Below are 17,620 nucleotides of genomic sequence, written 5' to 3'. Positions count from 1 at the left end.
ACATTATTCACAGTAGCCGGTCCTAATAAGCCTGTTCATCCTGCCTCTCCAGCTCCTTCCGAGGAAACCACAGTAAAGGCTCCTACCCACAGTTTCTCCCCACTCCTGCCCCCCACCTCCCCACCTCCTGGCTGACCCTGTGCTTCCCCGTGTGGCTCTTCACGGAGGGATGTGCCTCCTTCTCCTGGGAACTGTGAGTAATAAACCATCTTCACTGGCAGTCATCTCAGATTTTCTATTAACACGCTGCATTTTAATAGTCACTTTCAGGGGCTGGACATCCATCCCAGAGAGACCCAGGGGCTGTGAAGGGGGTTCTCTCCCCACTGCACCGCCTCTCGATGCTTGCTCACAGCAGCCCACCCCAGAGCTCCCAGCACCCTACTAGGCTGATCTCCTAGCCCCACCATAGCTCTATCACCCCCGCAATGCCCAGAGGCCGCCCCCTGCAGCACAGGTACTCAGTTCCTACAGACCCCAGAGCAGGAGCCCAGGTGGAAGGCAGGAGAGGCTGTAAGAAGGGCCCCATCAGTACGGCTCAGTGCCTGGCCCACAGGCTGCCACCACCAGGCCCCACTCCATACACTATACTGTGTACCTCTCCACCCCGCACCAGGAGGGCTCTGCAAGACTTGCTGGTGGACAAGGTGGAAGGCTGGGCAAGGTGGAGTGATGGGCAAGGGGGATGGATGGAAAGATAGAAGGATGGACATGATGGAAGAAAGGGCAAGGGGGAAGGCTGGAAGAGTCATTCCATGGGCTGTGGGCCCCTGGAAGCCGGCCGTGTTCAGGATTCGGGAGGGCAGAAGGTCCACCACCCTAGCCCAGCTGGGAGGGAGCCCCCGGCCAGGATGGAGAGGCATGGGGAGGTGTGGGTGGCTGTAGGAGACCTGGGTGCTCACTCTCCATGTGCCCTTGCGCTGTCCTGCCCTCCCTGGGCCTCAGTTTCCTGTACACAGAGAAGGGCAGAAAGGACATGTTCATGTGCCCAGCAAGAGCTGGGGCCAGGCTGACTTTGGGACAGCCTCCAGGTCTGATTCCTCCTCTTACTCGGGGGTCTGGAGACGCATTAATGCTACCAGGCCCTGAGGGAAAGTCTTCTCCTGAGAGAGGAAAGCCCTTGGCCAGGTTTGTCCAGGGTCCCCAAGGCCACCCCCCAGGTTCTGTGATTCTCCAAAAAGACTCAGCATAGAGTCACACCCATGGCTAAGATTTATTCTAACAAAGGAGACAGAGCAAAACCTGCAAAGAGAAAACGGCCCACGGGGTGAACTCTGGAGGAGACCAGTCATGAACTTCTAGACCTCTCCCCATAGAGTCACCCTGGAGGCACTGAGTTCCCTGGCAACAAGCTGGGACCACTGGCATGAAGCGTCTACCAAGGAAGCTCGTTAAGAGACTCAGCATCCAGGGGTTTCATCAGGGGCTGGTCTTGCAGGCACCCTCTGCCCAGCGTGTACCAAAATTCCAGACTCTCCGAGGGAAAGCAGGTGTCAGCACAGCGCACTACTTGTCCAGTTTGGGCATGGGGGGCTACTCTTACCGTAGCAGGAAAGTTGTTGTCAGTGTAGGGAGCTGTTTCGCAGCCACGTTTCCAGACACCGGTGGAGGGCCACCCTGGCCGGCAGGCCCTGGCTGGCAGCCTCGGACGTGCTGTGTCGGGGCTCTTCTGCGCACCAGGGCTTCTGGCAGGCTGTGGTTTAGTCCACCTGGGGAAAGAGAGCGGGCAGGTTGAGGACAGAGTGATCAGCCATCCTGGTTGGCCTGGGACTGGGGGATCTCCCTTGATGGGGGCTTTCTGTGCTAAAACCAGGACCACGGTGGGCACACCAGGATGGCTGCTCATCTAGTTGAGGCACAATTTCAGGAGAGAAGACGCTGCTAGCAGAGGGCGGTAGCAAGAGTGCGAGGCTCAGCCTGGAAGGAGGCAGAGGGAAGGGAGGGAGGGTAGCCACGTGGGGGCCTTATCCGGAGGGCTCCCAACAGAGGCCTGTATCCCTACATCCTGACCACACATCCTGAAGTAGCACTCTGACAGACCTGGAGACTGAGCCAGGCAGGTTCAGTACCCGGCCCAGGTTACAGGGTGGGCAGGTAGTAGGACCAAATTGGTACCCTAACCTCCTCATGGTCATCTGCCAGCTCATCTGGCCCTGATTCCAACTGGAATGGCAACAGGTGTTGGCGAGTCCCCACACCTCTCTGCACCTCAGTTTCTCCATCTGTCAGCGTGTTGGATGAGAAAGGCTCTGAGGTATCCTGGCTCTCCTTTCCACCCTCCCTCTGGGAAGGAGACAAACTCATCTCCTACAGCCCTGATGTCCTGCCAGGTGGACCCATGGCTTGTTCCTCATCGAGGACCTTGCTGTCCGAGGAGGGCATTTAGGTCAGATCCCCGCCCCAGGCCATTCCATCCCTCAAAGTCACCAGTAAGGCAGTTCTGGAGTCAGGAGGAAGGTGGAGGGTACTAGCAAGTAGAATCAGGAAGGAAATAAGGGGACATCCCTGGTGACACAGTGGTTAAGACTCCACGCACCCAATGCAGGGGGCCCGGGTTCGATCCCTGGTCAGAGAACTAGATCCCGCATGCCGCAACTAAAGGATCCTGCATGCCGCAACTAAAAAAAAAGATCCCTCACGCGACAACAAAGATCCCACCACGTGCTGCAACTAAGACCCGATGCAGCCAAATAAATAAACCCACAGAACTGAGTAACCACCTTTCTCCAACACCTCTCCCCACCAAAAAAAGGCCAGAAGTTTCTCTCCAGAGAGGGTAGTGGAGGGCATCTGGAATGAATTGCCTCAACCCTCTGGGAGAGCGGGCTTACCTTGCTAAAATCTGAGTGACTGTGGCAGTTCTAAATGCAGCCTCAAATCCTTAGGCACTCCTCCCCTTGAGACTGAGGTCAGAGACCCCCTCTTGAGTTTAGATGGGGCCGTGGCCACTTCCACCATGGAGAACGCAGACCCTGTGTGCTTCCTGAGGCTGGTCATGAAAGGCAACGGGGTCTCCCTTGTTTGCTGGAGCACCCACGGTTGAACCCCTGAGCTAAGCAAGAGGCTGGCACACGCGGGCTCTTGGTAGACTGTCTCTAGCTTTGAGTGATGCCAGTGGAGGCCCCAGTCATTGTACAGCAGAGACAAGCCATCCTCAAAACATCCACGAGCATAATAAAGCAAACGGCATCATTTGTTCCGTAGCCACAGTAACAGTGAAGGAAACATACCCACGCTCAAACCTGAGACCACCCACTCCGCCCCACCCAGTTGTCCTCCTCAGCCAGGCTCCCCAAATGTTGGCAGCTCTGGAAATGCCTCTGCAAAGTCTCACCAGCCCAAGAGGAAAGACCTAAGAAGATGACGGCAGTAGCTACCCAACAAAATGGCCTGATGGCGAGGTTCACTGCCAATATGCTCTACTCATGTGCTAGAGTTCCTTCTTTTTAGCCCACCGTTCTTTTTCTTTTTAATATCACAGCTTTATTGAGGTATAATTCACCTAACATAAAATTCGCTCTTTAATGTGTACTCAGTGGCTCATCATACGTTGTTAATCGTGCAACTATCTAATTCCAGAACATTTTCGCCACCCCAAAAAGAAATCCCATACCCATTAGTCACTCCCCATTACACCACCACCCCCCATCTCCCCAGCCCCTGAAAACAATTCATCTACTTTCAAGTCTACAGACTTGCCTCTTCAGGACACTGCATATAAATGAAATCATGTAATATGTGGTCTCATTGGACTGGCTCCTGTCAACTGAAAAAAATGCACAACCTAAAAGTTGAGAATTGTTTGATTTGGTGGACTTTCTGAGGATTTCAAATCCGGGAGGCAGCTCTGAGGGACCGCTCCGAAGAGGTATTGAAGAGGAACCAGGATATATAGTTTTGTAACAAAAACCAGGTGGTCAGAACAACAAAAGATTACTGTTAATTAAAGAAAACCGGGCATCTCAAGTTAATTAATTTCGCGCTTTTTATGTATGAGAAGATGCTAGTCTGGGCTCATTGAAATCATTCCTTATCTGGGGCCAGTATCCTGTTCTTTCCCATCCTGAGTCCCCTCAGGGCTCACCATCAAGGTGCAGCTGTAGTGGCTTGATGGCTGCAACATCCTTTGTTCGTTGATTTAGATTCCATACTTTAGAAATTTTTTTTTTAAAAAAGGAAAAGAATGGAGGAGAGGAGAAGGAAACAGGAAGGAAGAAAAAGGAAGAAGGAAGGGACGGAGGGCAGGCGAAAAAACACCTCACGTACAATTTTTGGACTCCACATAAACTCAAAAAGCTTGAAAGCTGGAGTCTCACAGAGTAAGCAAGGATTCAAAATCAGGAAATGATTTCTAAAACACCCAGCCACACTATCAGTCAAGCAGGAGGATATAATAAAGACGTTTCAGACCTGCAAGGCCTTTACTGACCTCCTTTGCATCATTTCTCACAGAGGTACTGAAGGATGTGCTCCACCCAAACAGGGGCATAAACCAAGAAATAAGATAAAGGACAGAAAATAAGAGAGCTAGCATCAAGAGAAGCGAAAGGAATACTGAGGACATGGTAAAGGGAGATCCCAGGATGACACTCGCGCTGAGAGCATAGCGGTGATAATCACATAGGTCAGAAGGCTCAGGAAGAGACTTCTTCAGTAAGATTAAACTGGTGACCTAGCTGAAGTGTCTGAACATCTTGAGAGATTTATACAACTGCTGAAGGATTGAGGCAGAAATTGTGACAAATACATGGAATTTTTTTTCCATTTTTAAAATTTTTTGGCCAAGCCACGCGGCACGTGGGATCTTAGTTCCCCGACCAGGGATCGAACCGACGCCCCCTGCGTTGGAAGCACAGAGTCTTAACCACTAAACCACCAAGGAGGGCTTCCCTGGTGGCGCAGGGGTTGAGAATCCTCCTGCCAATACAGGGGACACGGGTTCAAGCCCTGGTCCGGGAAGATCCCACATGCCACGGAGCAACTAAGCCCGTGATCCACAACTACTGAGCCTGCGCTCTAGAGCCCATGAGCCACAACTACTGAGCCCACGAGCCACAACTACTGAGCCCATGCACCTAGAGCCCGTGCTCCGCAACGAGAGGCCACCGCAATGAGAAGCCCACGCACCACAACAGAGTAGCCCCCGCTTTCCGCAACTAGAGAAAGCCCGCGTGCAGCAACACAGCCAAAGATAAATTTATTTTTAAAAACTAAAATAAAAATAAATAAACCCCCAGGCAGGTCCCTGGAATCTTATGCCAAAAAACAAAGCAATTCTTAATTCCATGGAAATAAAAAGTCGTGCAGGAAGAAAGATAAATCAAGTCCACATACACAACTCAGATACATCTTGCTTGGCTTACCCCGCAGTTTCTTTTACAAGTAAACGTCAATATTTAAAAGTCAAGAGACTACACATAGAATTCCAGAATCCTAGATTCTTTTTTGGAAAAACTGCAAGATCTAGGCAATTTGTGCCTACATTTCTGCACACCTGTGCTGAGAGGCCTTCCCAGCGTGTCACAGCCCAGCCCTGGGCAGTCTACAGCCGGGGCTTCTCTAGAGGCTGTGAGAAGCCCGCGGGTAAGGCGCGGGGCTGGGAGGTGGAGGGAAGTACGCACTGACGACAAAGCGTCGCCTCCTATACTCCGAATGAGGGCTGGGTACTGACCAGAGGAGCCCAGGCCTCCCAGCCTCCGTTTCTGGACACTTTATTCTTCCCCACCGCCCCTCCCATTTTTCCGAAGTTGCTCAACACCTGCCTTTCACTTCATCTAGTCCGCGCCCTGAGCGAACACCTCCCCAGCCGGAAAAAGGAACCGGGACTGATTTCCGGCTGGGCGGCGGGCGGCGAGCCTCGCTTCCGGCGGCGCGCTGAGTGACGTAAAAGAGCGCGCCGCGCAGCGTGGGCCGAGGGCTGTGCTGGGGCGTATGGAGGTCAGGTGGGGCGCTTGCGGCGGCGACAGCGGCGTAGGTCTCCGGGCCGGGGGAAGAGGGTCCTGAGGAGCTTAGGTCCTGAAGGCATGGGGGCGTGGCCGGGAGAGGAGACCGGGAGGGCGCGCTGGGACGCAGGGGGTAGGGGTGGGGGACGGGGGGCACGGGGGTGGGGGCGGGCCCGGTTCAGAGCCGCGCCTGCTCGTGCGCACGCGCCCCTTTTCCGAGGTCCGGCGTGGCGGCCTGCGAGCCCCGCACTGGTCCTCCGCGCTGTCGCTGGCTGGCCTTCGTGCAAGTCGTTCTCTTTCTGCGTCTGAGGGCCGAACTTCTGGGTTGGTGTTTCCACAAATCCCAGTTGGGCTTCTGAACTTGTTTTCCTCGCTAGCTCGTAGGACGGTCTTTAGTCGGGAACGTTTTCAGTGCTTCCCCGCCGTTGGGGCTCTGTGGATGGTGGATGTTACGCTTGGGTCGGTGTTCCCCCTCTCTGAGTCTCTTGCTTTATGTACAGTTACTCTAAGCTTTCTACAGCTGCAACAGTGAGCTCACGTAAAAATAAAATGTCCCAGACCAAGTTATGGGAAATCGAAGGTCAAACACGTTCTCTGCTTTGGCAGGAGGGAGGCCCAGGTTATAACGCCTTTTATCGTGCCCCGGCGGTGTGCCTTACCTAGGTCATTTATTCACACTGGTGAGCAGGACAGAGTTGTTAAAAGCAGCTGCATCAGGATATGTAACATTCTTGGAGGAGGTAACGTTTTTTGTCTGGGTGCGGGAAGATGGGGGGTGATTTTCCGAGCCCTATGAAAGGGGGTTAAAAATAACAAGGCAGTAGGTCTTGCCCTGCCCTGCCAAGGTGTAATGAAAGTGCAAGGCCTGTTTAGAATGAGGGTGTGTTCCAGGGAGGAAAAAGAGGTAAAACTGGGAAGATAGTTCTGGGCCATGTTGTGAAGTGCTTTTTATGATTGGTTCAGGAGGTTTGCTCTTAGAAAGCATGTGTGTATGTGTTTGTGTGTGTGTTTAGTAGGTCGGTGAGTAATAGTGTAGGTTGGTTTGCGGAGGCTCACTCACACATCTATAAGTATTAAAATAATATCCACAGAAGCTGTGGGATGTATATATGGATATGTCCAGGGTTTCCCATGAGTAGTCTTATTTAAAATATTCTGTCTCATTGTCTCCATAAGTCAATAATTTTTAATCCTGCGTACTTTTAAAAATTAAAAAAAAGGTGGGGGGCTTCCCTGGTGGCGCAGTGGTTGAGAACCTACCCGCCAATGCAGGGGACACAGGTTCGAGCCCTGGTCTGGGAAGATCCCACATGGCGCGGAGTGACTGGGCCCGTGAGCCACAACTACTGAGCCTGCGCGTCTGGAGCGCAACAAGAGAGGCCACGATGGTGAGAGGCCTGCGCACCGCGATGAAGAGTGGCCCCCGCTTGTCGCAACTAGAAAAAGCCCTCACACAGAAACGAAGACCCAACACAGCCAAAAAATAATAATAATAAATTAATAAATAAATAAATTCAAAAAAAAAAAAAAAGGTTGGGGGGAACGCTGTTCAAGCCCTGTGTGCAGAGACTCCCACTCAAGAGGTCTTGGGTCGGGCCTGGGATTCTGAGGTGTTGAACCATTCCCTAGGTGATTCTACAGCCAGGACTGGAAACCCTCCAGCCCAAGCTGTGATGCTTCTAGGTCTTGATATTTGGTTGTATTATGTACTGAAACAGAAGCCCTCTGAGATTTTTGCTTCGGAAAACGCCGCTGCATGTGCATGGTCGGTCAGAAAGGAGAGGTTTGGGCTGGCTTATGGGGAGTGTGGCTGTGACTTTTTTTTTTTTAATTTATTTATTTAATTTTTTTATTTTTGGCTGCGTTGGGTCTTCGTTGCTGCGCGCGGGCTTTCTCTAGTTGCGGCGAGCAGGGGCTACTCTTTGTTGCAGTGCGTGAGCTTCTCATTGCGGTGGCTTCTCGTTGCGGAACACAGGCTCTAGGCGCACGGGCTTCAGTAGTTGTGGCATGCAGGCTCAGTAGTTGTGGCGCGCAGGCTCAGTAGTTGCGGCGCGTGGGCTTAGTTGCTCCATGGCATGTGGGATCTTTTCGGACCAGGGATCGAACCGCGTCCCCTGCATTGGCAGGCGGATTCTTAACCACTGCACCACCAGGGAAGTCCTTGTGACTCCCTTTCATTTATCTGGTTCTTCTGTTGTGTTTGGAAGTCGGGAACTGCCTCTGCACCACTCCCTTCTCTGTCCTTTTTCTCTTCAGGGCTTTGGAGTCACTTGCTAGGAGGCTTCTCTCCCCGCCCCCCAGGCCGCCATGGCTGCTCGGCTGGTGAAGCGATGCACGTGCCTCCTGAGGGACGCCACCCGTCTGGCCCCTGCCGTGTCCCCGGTTGGCCAGCTCAGACTCGCCCGGGGAGCCCAGAAGCTTCTGACTTCCTCGGCTACCTCATCCAGCTCCCGCCTCCCAGGTCCTTTGTCAGAGCTTGTGGAGAAGGAACAGGTGTTTACTCCCTACCCTGAGCGCCAGGAGGTGGACCAGCTCATCGAGAAGGCCACCAGGCCAGAGGAGCTCCTGGAGCTTCTGGGTGGCGGTCACTGTCTGCACCAGAACCACGCCGCCCTCACGCTCATCCAGCTCTCTCGCCTGCTGTCTGAGAAGCCGAAAGACAAAGCCTTGCTTATACAGGATGCCCGCTTTCAGCAACTTCTCCATCTTGTCAACAGCCAGGTGGGTTCGAGAGCCCTTCCTGCAGGTTCAACAAGCAGAAAACAGCAGAGGCCCCAGAGTCCAAAGCATCCAGTCACTTTCCGGGTGTAGACAGGAGCTCTGCTGTGTGTTCAGGCCCGCCACGTCCTGTGGTATTTTTTCGTTTTATAGATTCCAAAGTACTCTAATGTGTTTCTTCTCTTTTTTTTTAATTAATTTTTATTAGAATATAGTTGCTTTACACCATAGTTTCTGCTGTACAGCAAAGTGAATCAGCTATTCGAATACATATAACTACTCTTTTTTGGATTTCCTTCCCAATTAGGTCTGCTTTCTCTTTTGTTAATCCTCACAGCAGGTCTGTTAGGTGAATATTTCTGTCCTCATCTTACAGACAAGCAACGCAGACACAGTAAATAGAAGCACAAGGATCGAGCACGGTTCTTCTCAGTGCATTGGGGGCTTGCTTCCCCCCTCGCCCTGCAGTCTTGGCTTGCATAGCCCCCACTCAGTGTCTGGCTGATGGGGGATACACTCTTGAAGCTGGAGGAGATGAGGGGTGATTAGCGGAGGATCTCAGAAACTTCAGCTGGCCATGGGCATTATCTGATCAGGTGCTTAAAGGTGGAGTGTGGAGAGAAGGGACCTGTGTGTGGCAGGGGTTGGGGGCAGGACTCTACCCAGTTTGTGTTCCGTGTGAGGAAGGACTCCCTTCATGCAGACCCTTCCCGTGGCTCCGTGGGGTCTGCTGGAGCCAGAGGGCCTGGGGCGCGGCAAAGAGGTACAGACGCTCACCCTGGCTGCTCCGGAAGGGCGAGACCCTGTGTCCACTTGTCAGGGATGAGGAGGAGGAGACTCACAGCTCAAGGAAGGGGTCACATTAAATGAATTTTTTCAAACTGTAGGTTATGAAAGTGTAGTAGAAGTGGCCAAGTGTTTTTAATGAAATAGAGTAATGTAGAAAACAATTCACATGTAGTAAGGGAAGTGTTTCATGGAACTTTTTGTCTTAGTTAAGTGTGTGTGTGCGGGTCACAGTACAGATTTACTTCTTACTGAGAATATAACTCAAAAATTAAGTAGATTCCTTCTTTTTCTAAGACTATAATTTTAGTTATTCACTGAACATTTTACACACAAATTGAAGTAAGCTTTAGAGACAAGACTGGACGTTTGGAACAAAATTACAAAATTGTAATTACAAAATTACAATCACAAAATTATATTGTAACAAATTACATTGTAACAAAATTACTGGCTAGTAATGAACCAGGAACAAAGTATTTAGAAACGTGAGTGGTGAACAAGATTTCTTTTAAAGAGCCCTCCTACTTCTGGGAAATCTGTAGAAAAAGCAGGAGTCACTGGGGGCTCATGTGATACTGAGATCAAATTCATACTTTTTTTTTTTGTTTTGCTGCACCACGCAGCTTGTGGGATCTTAGTTCCCCAAACCAGGGATTGAACCCGGCCCCTGCAGTGGAAGCACAGAGTCCTAACCACTGGACCGCCAGGGAGGTCTCAAGTATGAGGGCATACTTTTATCCTTCTGCCCGGCCTTTCACACAACAACAGCTTTTCTGTTTGCCCCTCACGTCGTGTGTGTGATTTCAGCTCCCCCTCTCAGCAGTGCAGCCCCATTTCACAGATGAGGGCTCAGGAGACTTGCAGAGTGGCGGAGTTAAGAGCCTTAGCGCAGCAGACAACAGAGCCCTGCTCAGCTACCGCACACTGCCTTCCCTGTGGGCGGGACCGGAGGGCTCCGTGAGTGGCCCCCATATTCCTCTGAGGCCTGGAGACACGCCCTGCAGGGGGCGCTGTGGTGGGCCTGCTGGCCCAGACAGGCTGTGAGGAGCAGCCTGGTGCGCCGGTTAAAATGACAGGTGGGGAGCTACCTCTAGGGAGGCAGCCACCAGCTCAGAGCCTTGGCCTGCTCTGAAACAGCACAGGGTCAGCAGGGTCCCAGGTGTGACCTTGCCTGTGTCCCCCCGCCCAGATAACTGCAGTCTGGCATGGGACCCTCGTGAAGCTGCTCCGGAGCCTCTATGCACTGGGACTTCCCGCCACCTCCAAGGAGCTGCGATCGGTGGAGCAGGAGGTACGCTGGCGCATGCGCAGGCTGAAGTACAAGCACCTGGCCTTCCTGGCCGAGTCCAGCGCCACCTACATGCAGGAGCAGGGCTCCCGGGAGCTGCTGGCTGAGCTGCTTGTGCACCTGGAGCGGCGCTGGGCAGAAATCGATGACAGCCGCATGGTGGTGGCCATGATGATGAAGACGGGGCTCCTCTCCGAGTCTCTGATGACCCGCCTGGAGGACAAGGTACTGGGACCGAGAGCCCTGGCAGCTTCTGTCCGGAGTCGGGGGCATGGCACTGGAGGAACTGGCGCTTCAGACAGCTGCAGGCAGCTCTCCGCACCCACTGGCTCCTCTGAGGATCCAGGGGGTGCAGAGCCTGAACCCCACTCTTTCGTCTTCCTCCAAAATGCGTCTTGCACGTAACCTGGAGGTGGCATGGCCGGCAGCTCCTGAAGTGTGTCCTGGGCCACCCCAGTGGCTCAGCCTCTGGCTAGTGCTTCCTAGAGATACCTCGCCTGTCCCCCCCCCGCTCCACCCCCAGCCCTGCAGTCAAGTCAAATTCAGCCCCTGTTCCCGTGGTAGCGGGGGCTGGCCCAGATGACTGCCACAGCAAGCTCCACAGCTCATGGGCCCCGGGTCCCCTGCCCTGGGACCTGGGGATAAGTTTGGCTGCGGACATGGCGCCCTGGTCTGGGGGCTCCCTGGGGTGGGAATGGGGGCAGGCCCTGCACAGATGGGGCCTGTGTTTAGTAAGCTCAGGCCCAGTTACTGTCTCGCAGGGCCTGCACCGCATGGGACCCCTGGCCCTCGGGCCATCGAGCTGACCCCTGCCGGCTGTGGTTGACAGTGCCTGGAGCTGGTGGAGCAGTTTGGCCCTGAGGAGCTGCGGAAGGTGCTGGTGACATTGGCAGCTCAGAAGCGGCGGTCGGTGCCCTTGCTGCGGGCCATCTCTTACCACCTGGTCCAGAAGCCCTTCCCCCTGACGAAAGGCATCCTCCTGGACCTGGCCTACGCCTATGGTGAGCCCTGTGCACGGAGAGCAGAGGGGGGCGGGGGCTGAGTTCTGGCCGCAGCTGTGTCAAATTCGGTGCCTGCCTCACCCGTGGCGGGCACTGGCCTAAAAGGCTGCCACAGAAACACTGTGACTCATGGGCCCTGATCCTCTCTGCTGGGCCTCAGGGATACATTTGGTTACAGACACCAAGCTCTTACTCCTTGAGACCAGGGTGGGTGGCAGGGTGGGCCTGAGGGTGGCTTGCCAGTCCTCACCAGTTAAATCTCGGGCTCTGTCCCCAAGGCAAACTCGGCTTCCACCAGACGCAGGTGTTCCAGCGCTTGGCTGCAGACCTGTTGCCCCACACTCCTAGCCTGACGTCCAGCGAGGTGGCCCGCTGCACCAAGTCCTTTGCCTTCCTTAAGTGGCTCAATCTGCCCCTGTTTGAGGCCTTTGCCCAGGTGAGCTGGGGTGCAGACCTGAGGCCTGGCTTTGAGGGCCTTCTGTGCCTGACCCCCTGCTTTAGCCGGCTCCCTGGTCGTTTCATCAGGGAGGCCCCTCCGGCCTGGAAACACTTCCTGGTGGCAAACATGGAGTCCTTATTCTGGCTTATTTGGAGAGAAATGATACGATTTAGTAGTGAAAGAAAATGTAGTTGAAAACGGTTTTTTCCATTCTTTCACCAAACTTTGTAGGAGTTTTTGTTTGTCTTTGGGTAGCTGTGTGGGGAGCAGTGTAGACAGCGAGGCTGAAAATCCACTCAGAACTCTCCCTAAACTTCCAGCTGCCCCAGAATGGAGTTGTGAAGAAAGAGGATGTTTGCATTTCGGTTTATGTGCAACAGGTTGAAACTGTGTTTGTAGGCTGAGGAGTATTTCTAAAGCTGTCGTCAGCGGCCTTTTGTGTGTGTGATTCCCTCTGGGAGGATAGGGTCTGGCCCTCTGACCACTGCCCTGTGTAAATTACCCCTTGGGGCTAGGAGCTCATGGGCTCTGGGGGAGGGCCAGGTCTGCACGGGGCACTGGCCACCGGGCCCCTCTCATCCGGCCTTTCTGTCCTACCTGACCGGCCCAGCACGTCCTGGACAGAGCCCAGAGCGTCACTCTGCCACACCTGTACAACATGCTCCTGGCTTTCGCCCGTGTGAACTTCCACCCAGAACGGGAGGACCTGTTCTTCAGCCTGGTACAGTCTTCACGCCCCCAGCTCCTACACCACCCCCCCCCCCCCCGCCTCGGATGCTCAGCCCTCTTCGGAGCAGCTCGGGACTGAGTGGGAGGGAGGGAAGAGACCGGATTTGTGCTGAGGGGCCCCAGGTAGGCAGTAAGGAAGAAGGCCTGCCATGGGGGCGTGGAGGGAGTGGCTAGAGCCAGGCGTCCCAGGGATTGCCTAGGGACGAAACACACAAAACCCAGCATGGCAGCCAAGGGTCAGGAGCGCATCCGACGGCTCGCTGTGCAGTAGGGCTGGGGGACCCTTGCTCTTGCTTCCTAGTGCTCCCTGAACGCCCTGTTGGGGCTCAGAGACCTCAATCCACTTGCAGGGGTGAGAGCGTCCTGTGAGTGGACTGGGTATGTCCCTAGGGCCCCGCCGTGGGCACTGCCCCAGCCGGCCAGCTGCTTCCTCTTTCATAATCTCTTAACTCCTGTCAGGGCCAGAAATACATCCCCTGTGCAGGAGACGTGGTTTTGTGCCATAGGTCCCTGCCAGTGGGAGGGGCAGCGGGGGGAACCCAGCTGCTGTCCAGATTGGGCCTAAGGGATGAGGAGGGTTTCTGGTACCTTCCACCAGGGGTGCCCCAAGCCTGACCAAGAGCACCTTGGCCAACGTTGCTCCCCATCACCCCCTTGGGCCTCAGCGTGGCCAGGTCATAAGGCAGCTCCAGCTGCTGCCTGCCCAGGGATGCCTGTGGCCACTGAGCAAACCTGCTTTCCCCACCCCACCCCGTCCTTGCCCAGGTGCATGAGAAGCTGGGGTCAGAGCTGGCAGGCCTGGAACCAGCCGGGCAGGTGGACGTGGTGTGGGCCCTGTGTGTGCTGCAGCAGGCGCTGGAGGCCGAGCTGCAAGCTGTGCTCCACCCTGAGTTTCACACCCAGTTTCTAGGTGAGCGGTGGGGGGTATTCCTCCCTCTCCTGAGTGGTGGCAAGCCCACTGTGCATCCCTCTCCCCGCCCGCCCCCCGCCCCATCCCAAGTGCCGCCCCAGCCTTGAGCCAGGAGGGAGCCTGGGAGCCTTGGGGCTCCGCTCACCATTGGGGAGACCAGGCGGGCCCGGGCTCACCCAGCATCTGCTCCTCTGTCCACTCCTAGTGGGTGACCAGCAAACCCTCTTCCCGCTGCTCCTGACCCAGAGTCCAGGGTGAGACTTGGGTGAGGGGGTGCCTCTGGCTCTCCCACCTGGCCCCCGTGTCCCTCCATTCTCTTCCTCCTGGCCCTCCACCAGCCCCTCCCCTCTCCATCCTTTCCTGTTAGGTGGCGAGTCCCCAAAGGATCAAAGCACCTTCCAGAAGCTGCTCCATATCAATGCCACTGCCCAGCTGGAGCACCCCGAGTACACGGGCCCCCTTTTGCCAGCCTCAGCCTTGGTCCCCAGGCCCTCGGCCCTTGACAGGAAGGTGACCCCCTTGCAGAAGGAGCTGCAGGAGACGCTGAAGGGGCTGCTGGGGAGTGCCGACAAGGGCAGCTTCATGGTGGCCACGCAGTATGGCTGGGTTCTGGGTGAGGGCCCTTCCCCTCCCCCTCCCCCTCCCACTTCCCCCTCCCACTCCCCCTCCCCCTTCCCTTCCCCTTCCCCTCCCAGCAGTCCCACCTGGGGACTGTTCTAAACCTGCCCCCTCTGCTCTCCAGGGTCTCTGTTCATCCATCGTAGGGGCAGGGCTGTCAGCCCAGTTGGACGCCAAGGGACAGTCCCCAACACGTTTTCATTCCGTGCTCTCCCTAGATGCTGAGGTGCTGCTGGACACCGACAGCCAGCTCCTGCCCCTGAGGGCCTTTGTGGCCCCTCATCTCTCCCTGCCCTCTGGCAGCCAGCCACTACCCCCGGGGGCCAAGAGGTGAGCGACCACACACCCTTGGAGGCCACATGCACTTGGCTCCTCAGCATTCCCTCTTCCCTCCAGGGGCCTGGGAGAGCTGTCAGCACCCACAGCGCCCCTCTCCCTGCAGGCTGGCCTTCCTGCGCTGGGAGTTCCCCAACTTCAACAGCCGAAGCAAAGACTTACTGGGGCGCTTCGTGATGGCCCGGCGCCACCTGCTGGCCGCCGGCTTCCTGCTGGTCGATGTGAGTATCTGTTGGGTGGGCGGTGACTGCACAGGGAGAAGCCCCCGGCCCAGTCGGGTGATAGGAGGAGCCAGTGCTCACGCGGACCCCAGCTCTGGAGGTCAGCCGTGTTGGGATTCCCCCTTCACATGTGAGAAGAGGGAAGCTTGAAAGGGTGTTGGATCTTTCCCAGCGTCACACAGCTTTTAAGTATCTGATGCCGTAGGCACTGTTCCCACCTCCACAGCCAGGGCCTCTTAGGAGGGGTAAAACCAGCCAGGTGCCCAGGTCTGAGTGCCGACGTGTGCCTCATCCAGGGCTCTGCTGTGTTCCGGCGCTGGGGCCTGGCTCCAGCTTCTCACTGCAGAGACTTCTGCCACGGGAGCAGGCTGTCCTGTAAGGGCTCAGAGAGTCGCGTGAGTGACTCTCCTGTTGAGTTTTCTGTTTTGCTTTTGGTACAACTTTTAAAATCTAGAGGCTGTTCTTGGTCCCGTGTAGTCGTGGGCCCCTGCAGCTCTGAGCACTGACCAAGTCAGGGTCTCTTCCCCACCCATGCTGCGGCAGCTCCGTGGGCGTCTTCCTTCGGGATTTGGAGGCCGGGGGTGTGGTGTGCAGGGCAGCAGGCGGGACAAGGGTCCCCGCCTGCCCTGACTTGTCTCCTGCCTCCCCAGGTCCCATACTATGAGTGGCTGGAACTCAAGTCTGAATGGCAGAAGAGCGCCTACCTCAAGGACAAGATGCGCAAAGCAGTGGCGGAGGAGCTGGCCAAGTAACCTGTCCCGTAGCAAGGACTCTGTGCCCAGGGGGCCAGACTCCCCTGGAGGCCTAGCCACGAGCAGTGGGTGGGCCAGAGGTGGCACGCTCGAGGACAAACCTCAGTGCGGGACCTTGGCCGGAAGTGGGCTGGTGGCCAGCATCTCTGAGTGGCAGGTCGTTCTTTCATGGGTAATAAATCTTTAATCAGCTGCCTGTCTGCACCAGCTTCTCTGCCAGCCACGGAGGACCCTTCTCGTGTACATTCGTGCACGGCTGGCCTGTTGCTCAGGGCTGGCAGTCAGCCCCAGCACAGGCTGAGTCCTGCAGTGCTGAACCTCGGCGCACGAGGACCTTCCCAGGGGAGGCCAGTTGGGTTTTCAGTGTGTGGCTTGGGGTTCTAATCATGGTGTGGTTACTGATGACAGTCGTCCTGGGAGGTCCCCTCCCATCCGATGCTCTTGGGTGAGTGAGGGACCCTGACGGCCTACACTGCCACGTGGCACGAGGCCAGTCACTCAGGAGGCACTGGCTCTGAGTAGAAGACGGGCGTGCACTTGACTGACACTGGGGCCAGAAGAGACCCCTTGCTATCCTTACACCCGGACCAGAGTGCCGTGGTGTCATGCTGCCATTGTGGGAACCGTCTGCCTGTGTAGCCCGGGCCCCTTCACCACACCAGCAGCAGCGCCCCCAGATGCTGGAAAGAAATAGGCATTCTCCAGACTCCCTGGCCGTCTAGTGGTTAGGACTCCACACTTCCACAGCTGGGGGCCAGGGTTCAATCCCTCGTTGGGTAACTAAGATCCCACAAGCCACGCAGCATGGCCAAAAAAAAAAAAAATAGGCTTTCTTCCAGTCCCTCACAGGAGACTTTGCTGGGGACAGGGCAGTGTCATGTGTCTCCAGCAGTACAGAGTGGAGAGAGGCTGGTGTGAGTGGAGCTGAGCAGAGGAGAAGGGCCATCTCGCCCCTGGGGGCCCCCATCCCAGCTGTTCCCCGCTCCCTCCAAAGCGGTCCCTCAGAAAGTGAGTCACACAGGCATCGGGGTAGAGGGGGAACCATAGGGCACCAGCTCAGAGGACATGGGTCCTTGTCATTTGCACAGGCTAGCGGGGGTTCTTCACCCAGAGAGAAGAGCAGCCAAGATGGCTTTCTGAAGCTGCTGACTCCAAGCCCAGGCAAGATGAGGGAGCAGGGAGGGCACTCCAAAGTGAAGGGCCAGTATGGACAAGCGTGTGGGTGCTGAGCCAGTTTGGGGGGGGGGGGGGCGCCTCTGGGAGCTCCCACTGAGGAAGGAGCTCGTCCTATTCACCAGGATCTCTGGCTTCTATCTGACATACTTTAACAGGTTCTCTGCAGTTGTAAGAAACCACAGTGGTCCCTTGTGCCCCTACCAGTTTCCCCAAAGGTGACATCTTGTAGAACGCTGGTACATGTCACACCAGGACACTGATGGGAATAAAGGTCCACATGCAGGACACGTGCATCACCACCAGGACGCCTCATGTTGTCCGTTATGCTCATACCTCCACCTTGTTCTCAGCTAACCAGCAACTGCCAACCTGTTCTCCATTTCTGTTTTGTCACTTGGAGAATGTTCTATAGAGGAATCATACAGTATGTAACCTTTAGATACCGGGTTTCTTCACAGGCACCGTTCTGTGGCGTTTCATCCAGTAGGTCCTTCCTTGTTACTGCTGTTAGACTGATTCAGCCCTGTGTGTGGGTGTTTGTGTAAACCTAAGCTTTCATTTCTCTGGGATAAGTGCCCGGGAATACAGCTGCTGGGTCGTATGGGATTTATATATTGTTTAAGAAACTGCCACAGTGTTTGCCGGGGGTGCTGTACCATGCTACAGTCCCCCCAGCAATGTGAGGGGCAGTGAAGTCCCCC

General features: G+C 55.5%; 2 protein-coding genes and 2 non-coding genes across 14 annotated transcripts; 3 read left to right on the top strand and 1 right to left on the bottom strand.

Annotated features, from left to right (window-relative positions):
• Positions 1–262: 262 nt before the first annotated feature.
• Positions 263–7,706, bottom strand: LOC103001434 (uncharacterized). Its single transcript, XM_007187781.2, has 4 exons — positions 7,653–7,706; positions 5,763–6,015; positions 1,544–1,709; positions 263–949 (listed from the first exon to the last, which is right to left on the bottom strand). Exons 1-4 carry the CDS (start codon positions 7,704–7,706, stop codon positions 820–822), a joined length of 603 nt encoding a protein of 200 aa, XP_007187843.2. The 3' UTR covers positions 263–819.
• On the top strand, positions 5,870–15,935 carry TBRG4 (transforming growth factor beta regulator 4). Of its 11 annotated transcripts, none has more exons than XM_057549911.1 (12): positions 5,895–5,970; positions 6,549–6,682; positions 8,199–8,663; positions 10,639–10,962; positions 11,567–11,738; positions 12,017–12,174; positions 12,788–12,898; positions 13,672–13,816; positions 14,184–14,429; positions 14,653–14,764; positions 14,877–14,991; positions 15,642–15,935. In XM_057549911.1, the coding sequence occupies exons 3-12, from the start codon at positions 8,250–8,252 to the stop codon at positions 15,741–15,743; spliced, it is 1,899 nt and encodes a 632-aa protein (XP_057405894.1). In that variant the 5' UTR covers positions 5,895–5,970; positions 6,549–6,682; positions 8,199–8,249; the 3' UTR covers positions 15,744–15,935. The 11 variants fall into 11 exon arrangements, with proteins under 11 accessions (XP_007187753.1, XP_007187752.1, XP_057405894.1 ...); XM_028167884.2 differs by having other exon boundaries at positions 5,905–5,942; XM_057549912.1 differs by having other exon boundaries at positions 5,914–5,937.
• Positions 11,264–11,400, top strand: LOC114238567 (small nucleolar RNA SNORA5). The gene has a single exon (XR_003623900.1). It is a non-coding gene; the product is annotated as a small nucleolar RNA SNORA5 (small nucleolar RNA).
• On the top strand, positions 11,788–11,922 carry LOC114238566 (small nucleolar RNA SNORA5). The gene has a single exon (XR_003623899.1). It is a non-coding gene; the product is annotated as a small nucleolar RNA SNORA5 (small nucleolar RNA).
• Positions 15,936–17,620: the final 1,685 nt, after the last annotated feature.

This window comes from Balaenoptera acutorostrata, chromosome 7 (genome assembly GCF_949987535.1).
Source record: "Balaenoptera acutorostrata chromosome 7, mBalAcu1.1, whole genome shotgun sequence".
In the NCBI taxonomy this organism is placed as follows: Eukaryota; Metazoa; Chordata; class Mammalia; order Artiodactyla; family Balaenopteridae; genus Balaenoptera; species Balaenoptera acutorostrata.
The sequence above is the reverse complement of the archived record's forward strand: the minus strand, read 5'-3'. Positions and strand labels throughout refer to the sequence as shown.

Bases quoted from the DNA above. Each gene is read 5' to 3' on its own strand.
- LOC103001434 (XM_007187781.2), bottom strand. From the start codon at position 7,706: ATGCACATGCAGCGGCGTTTTCCGAAGCAAAAATCTCAGAGGGCTTCT. The intron at 6,016-7,652 runs GTACATAATACA...CCATGCCTTCAG, and splicing joins CTCAGAGGGCTTCTGTTTCA to GACCTAAGCTCCTCAGGACC. The intron at 1,710-5,762 runs GCAGGTGTTGAG...CTCTTTCCCCAG, and splicing joins CGGACTAGATGAAGTGAAAG to GTGGACTAAACCACAGCCTG.
- TBRG4 (XM_007187691.2), top strand. From the start codon at position 8,250: ATGGCTGCTCGGCTGGTGAAGCGATGCACGTGCCTCCTGAGGGACGCC. The intron at 12,175-12,787 runs GTGAGCTGGGGT...TGACCGGCCCAG, and splicing joins TGTTTGAGGCCTTTGCCCAG to CACGTCCTGGACAGAGCCCA. The intron at 13,817-14,183 runs GTGAGCGGTGGG...CTTTCCTGTTAG, and splicing joins GTTTCACACCCAGTTTCTAG to GTGGCGAGTCCCCAAAGGAT.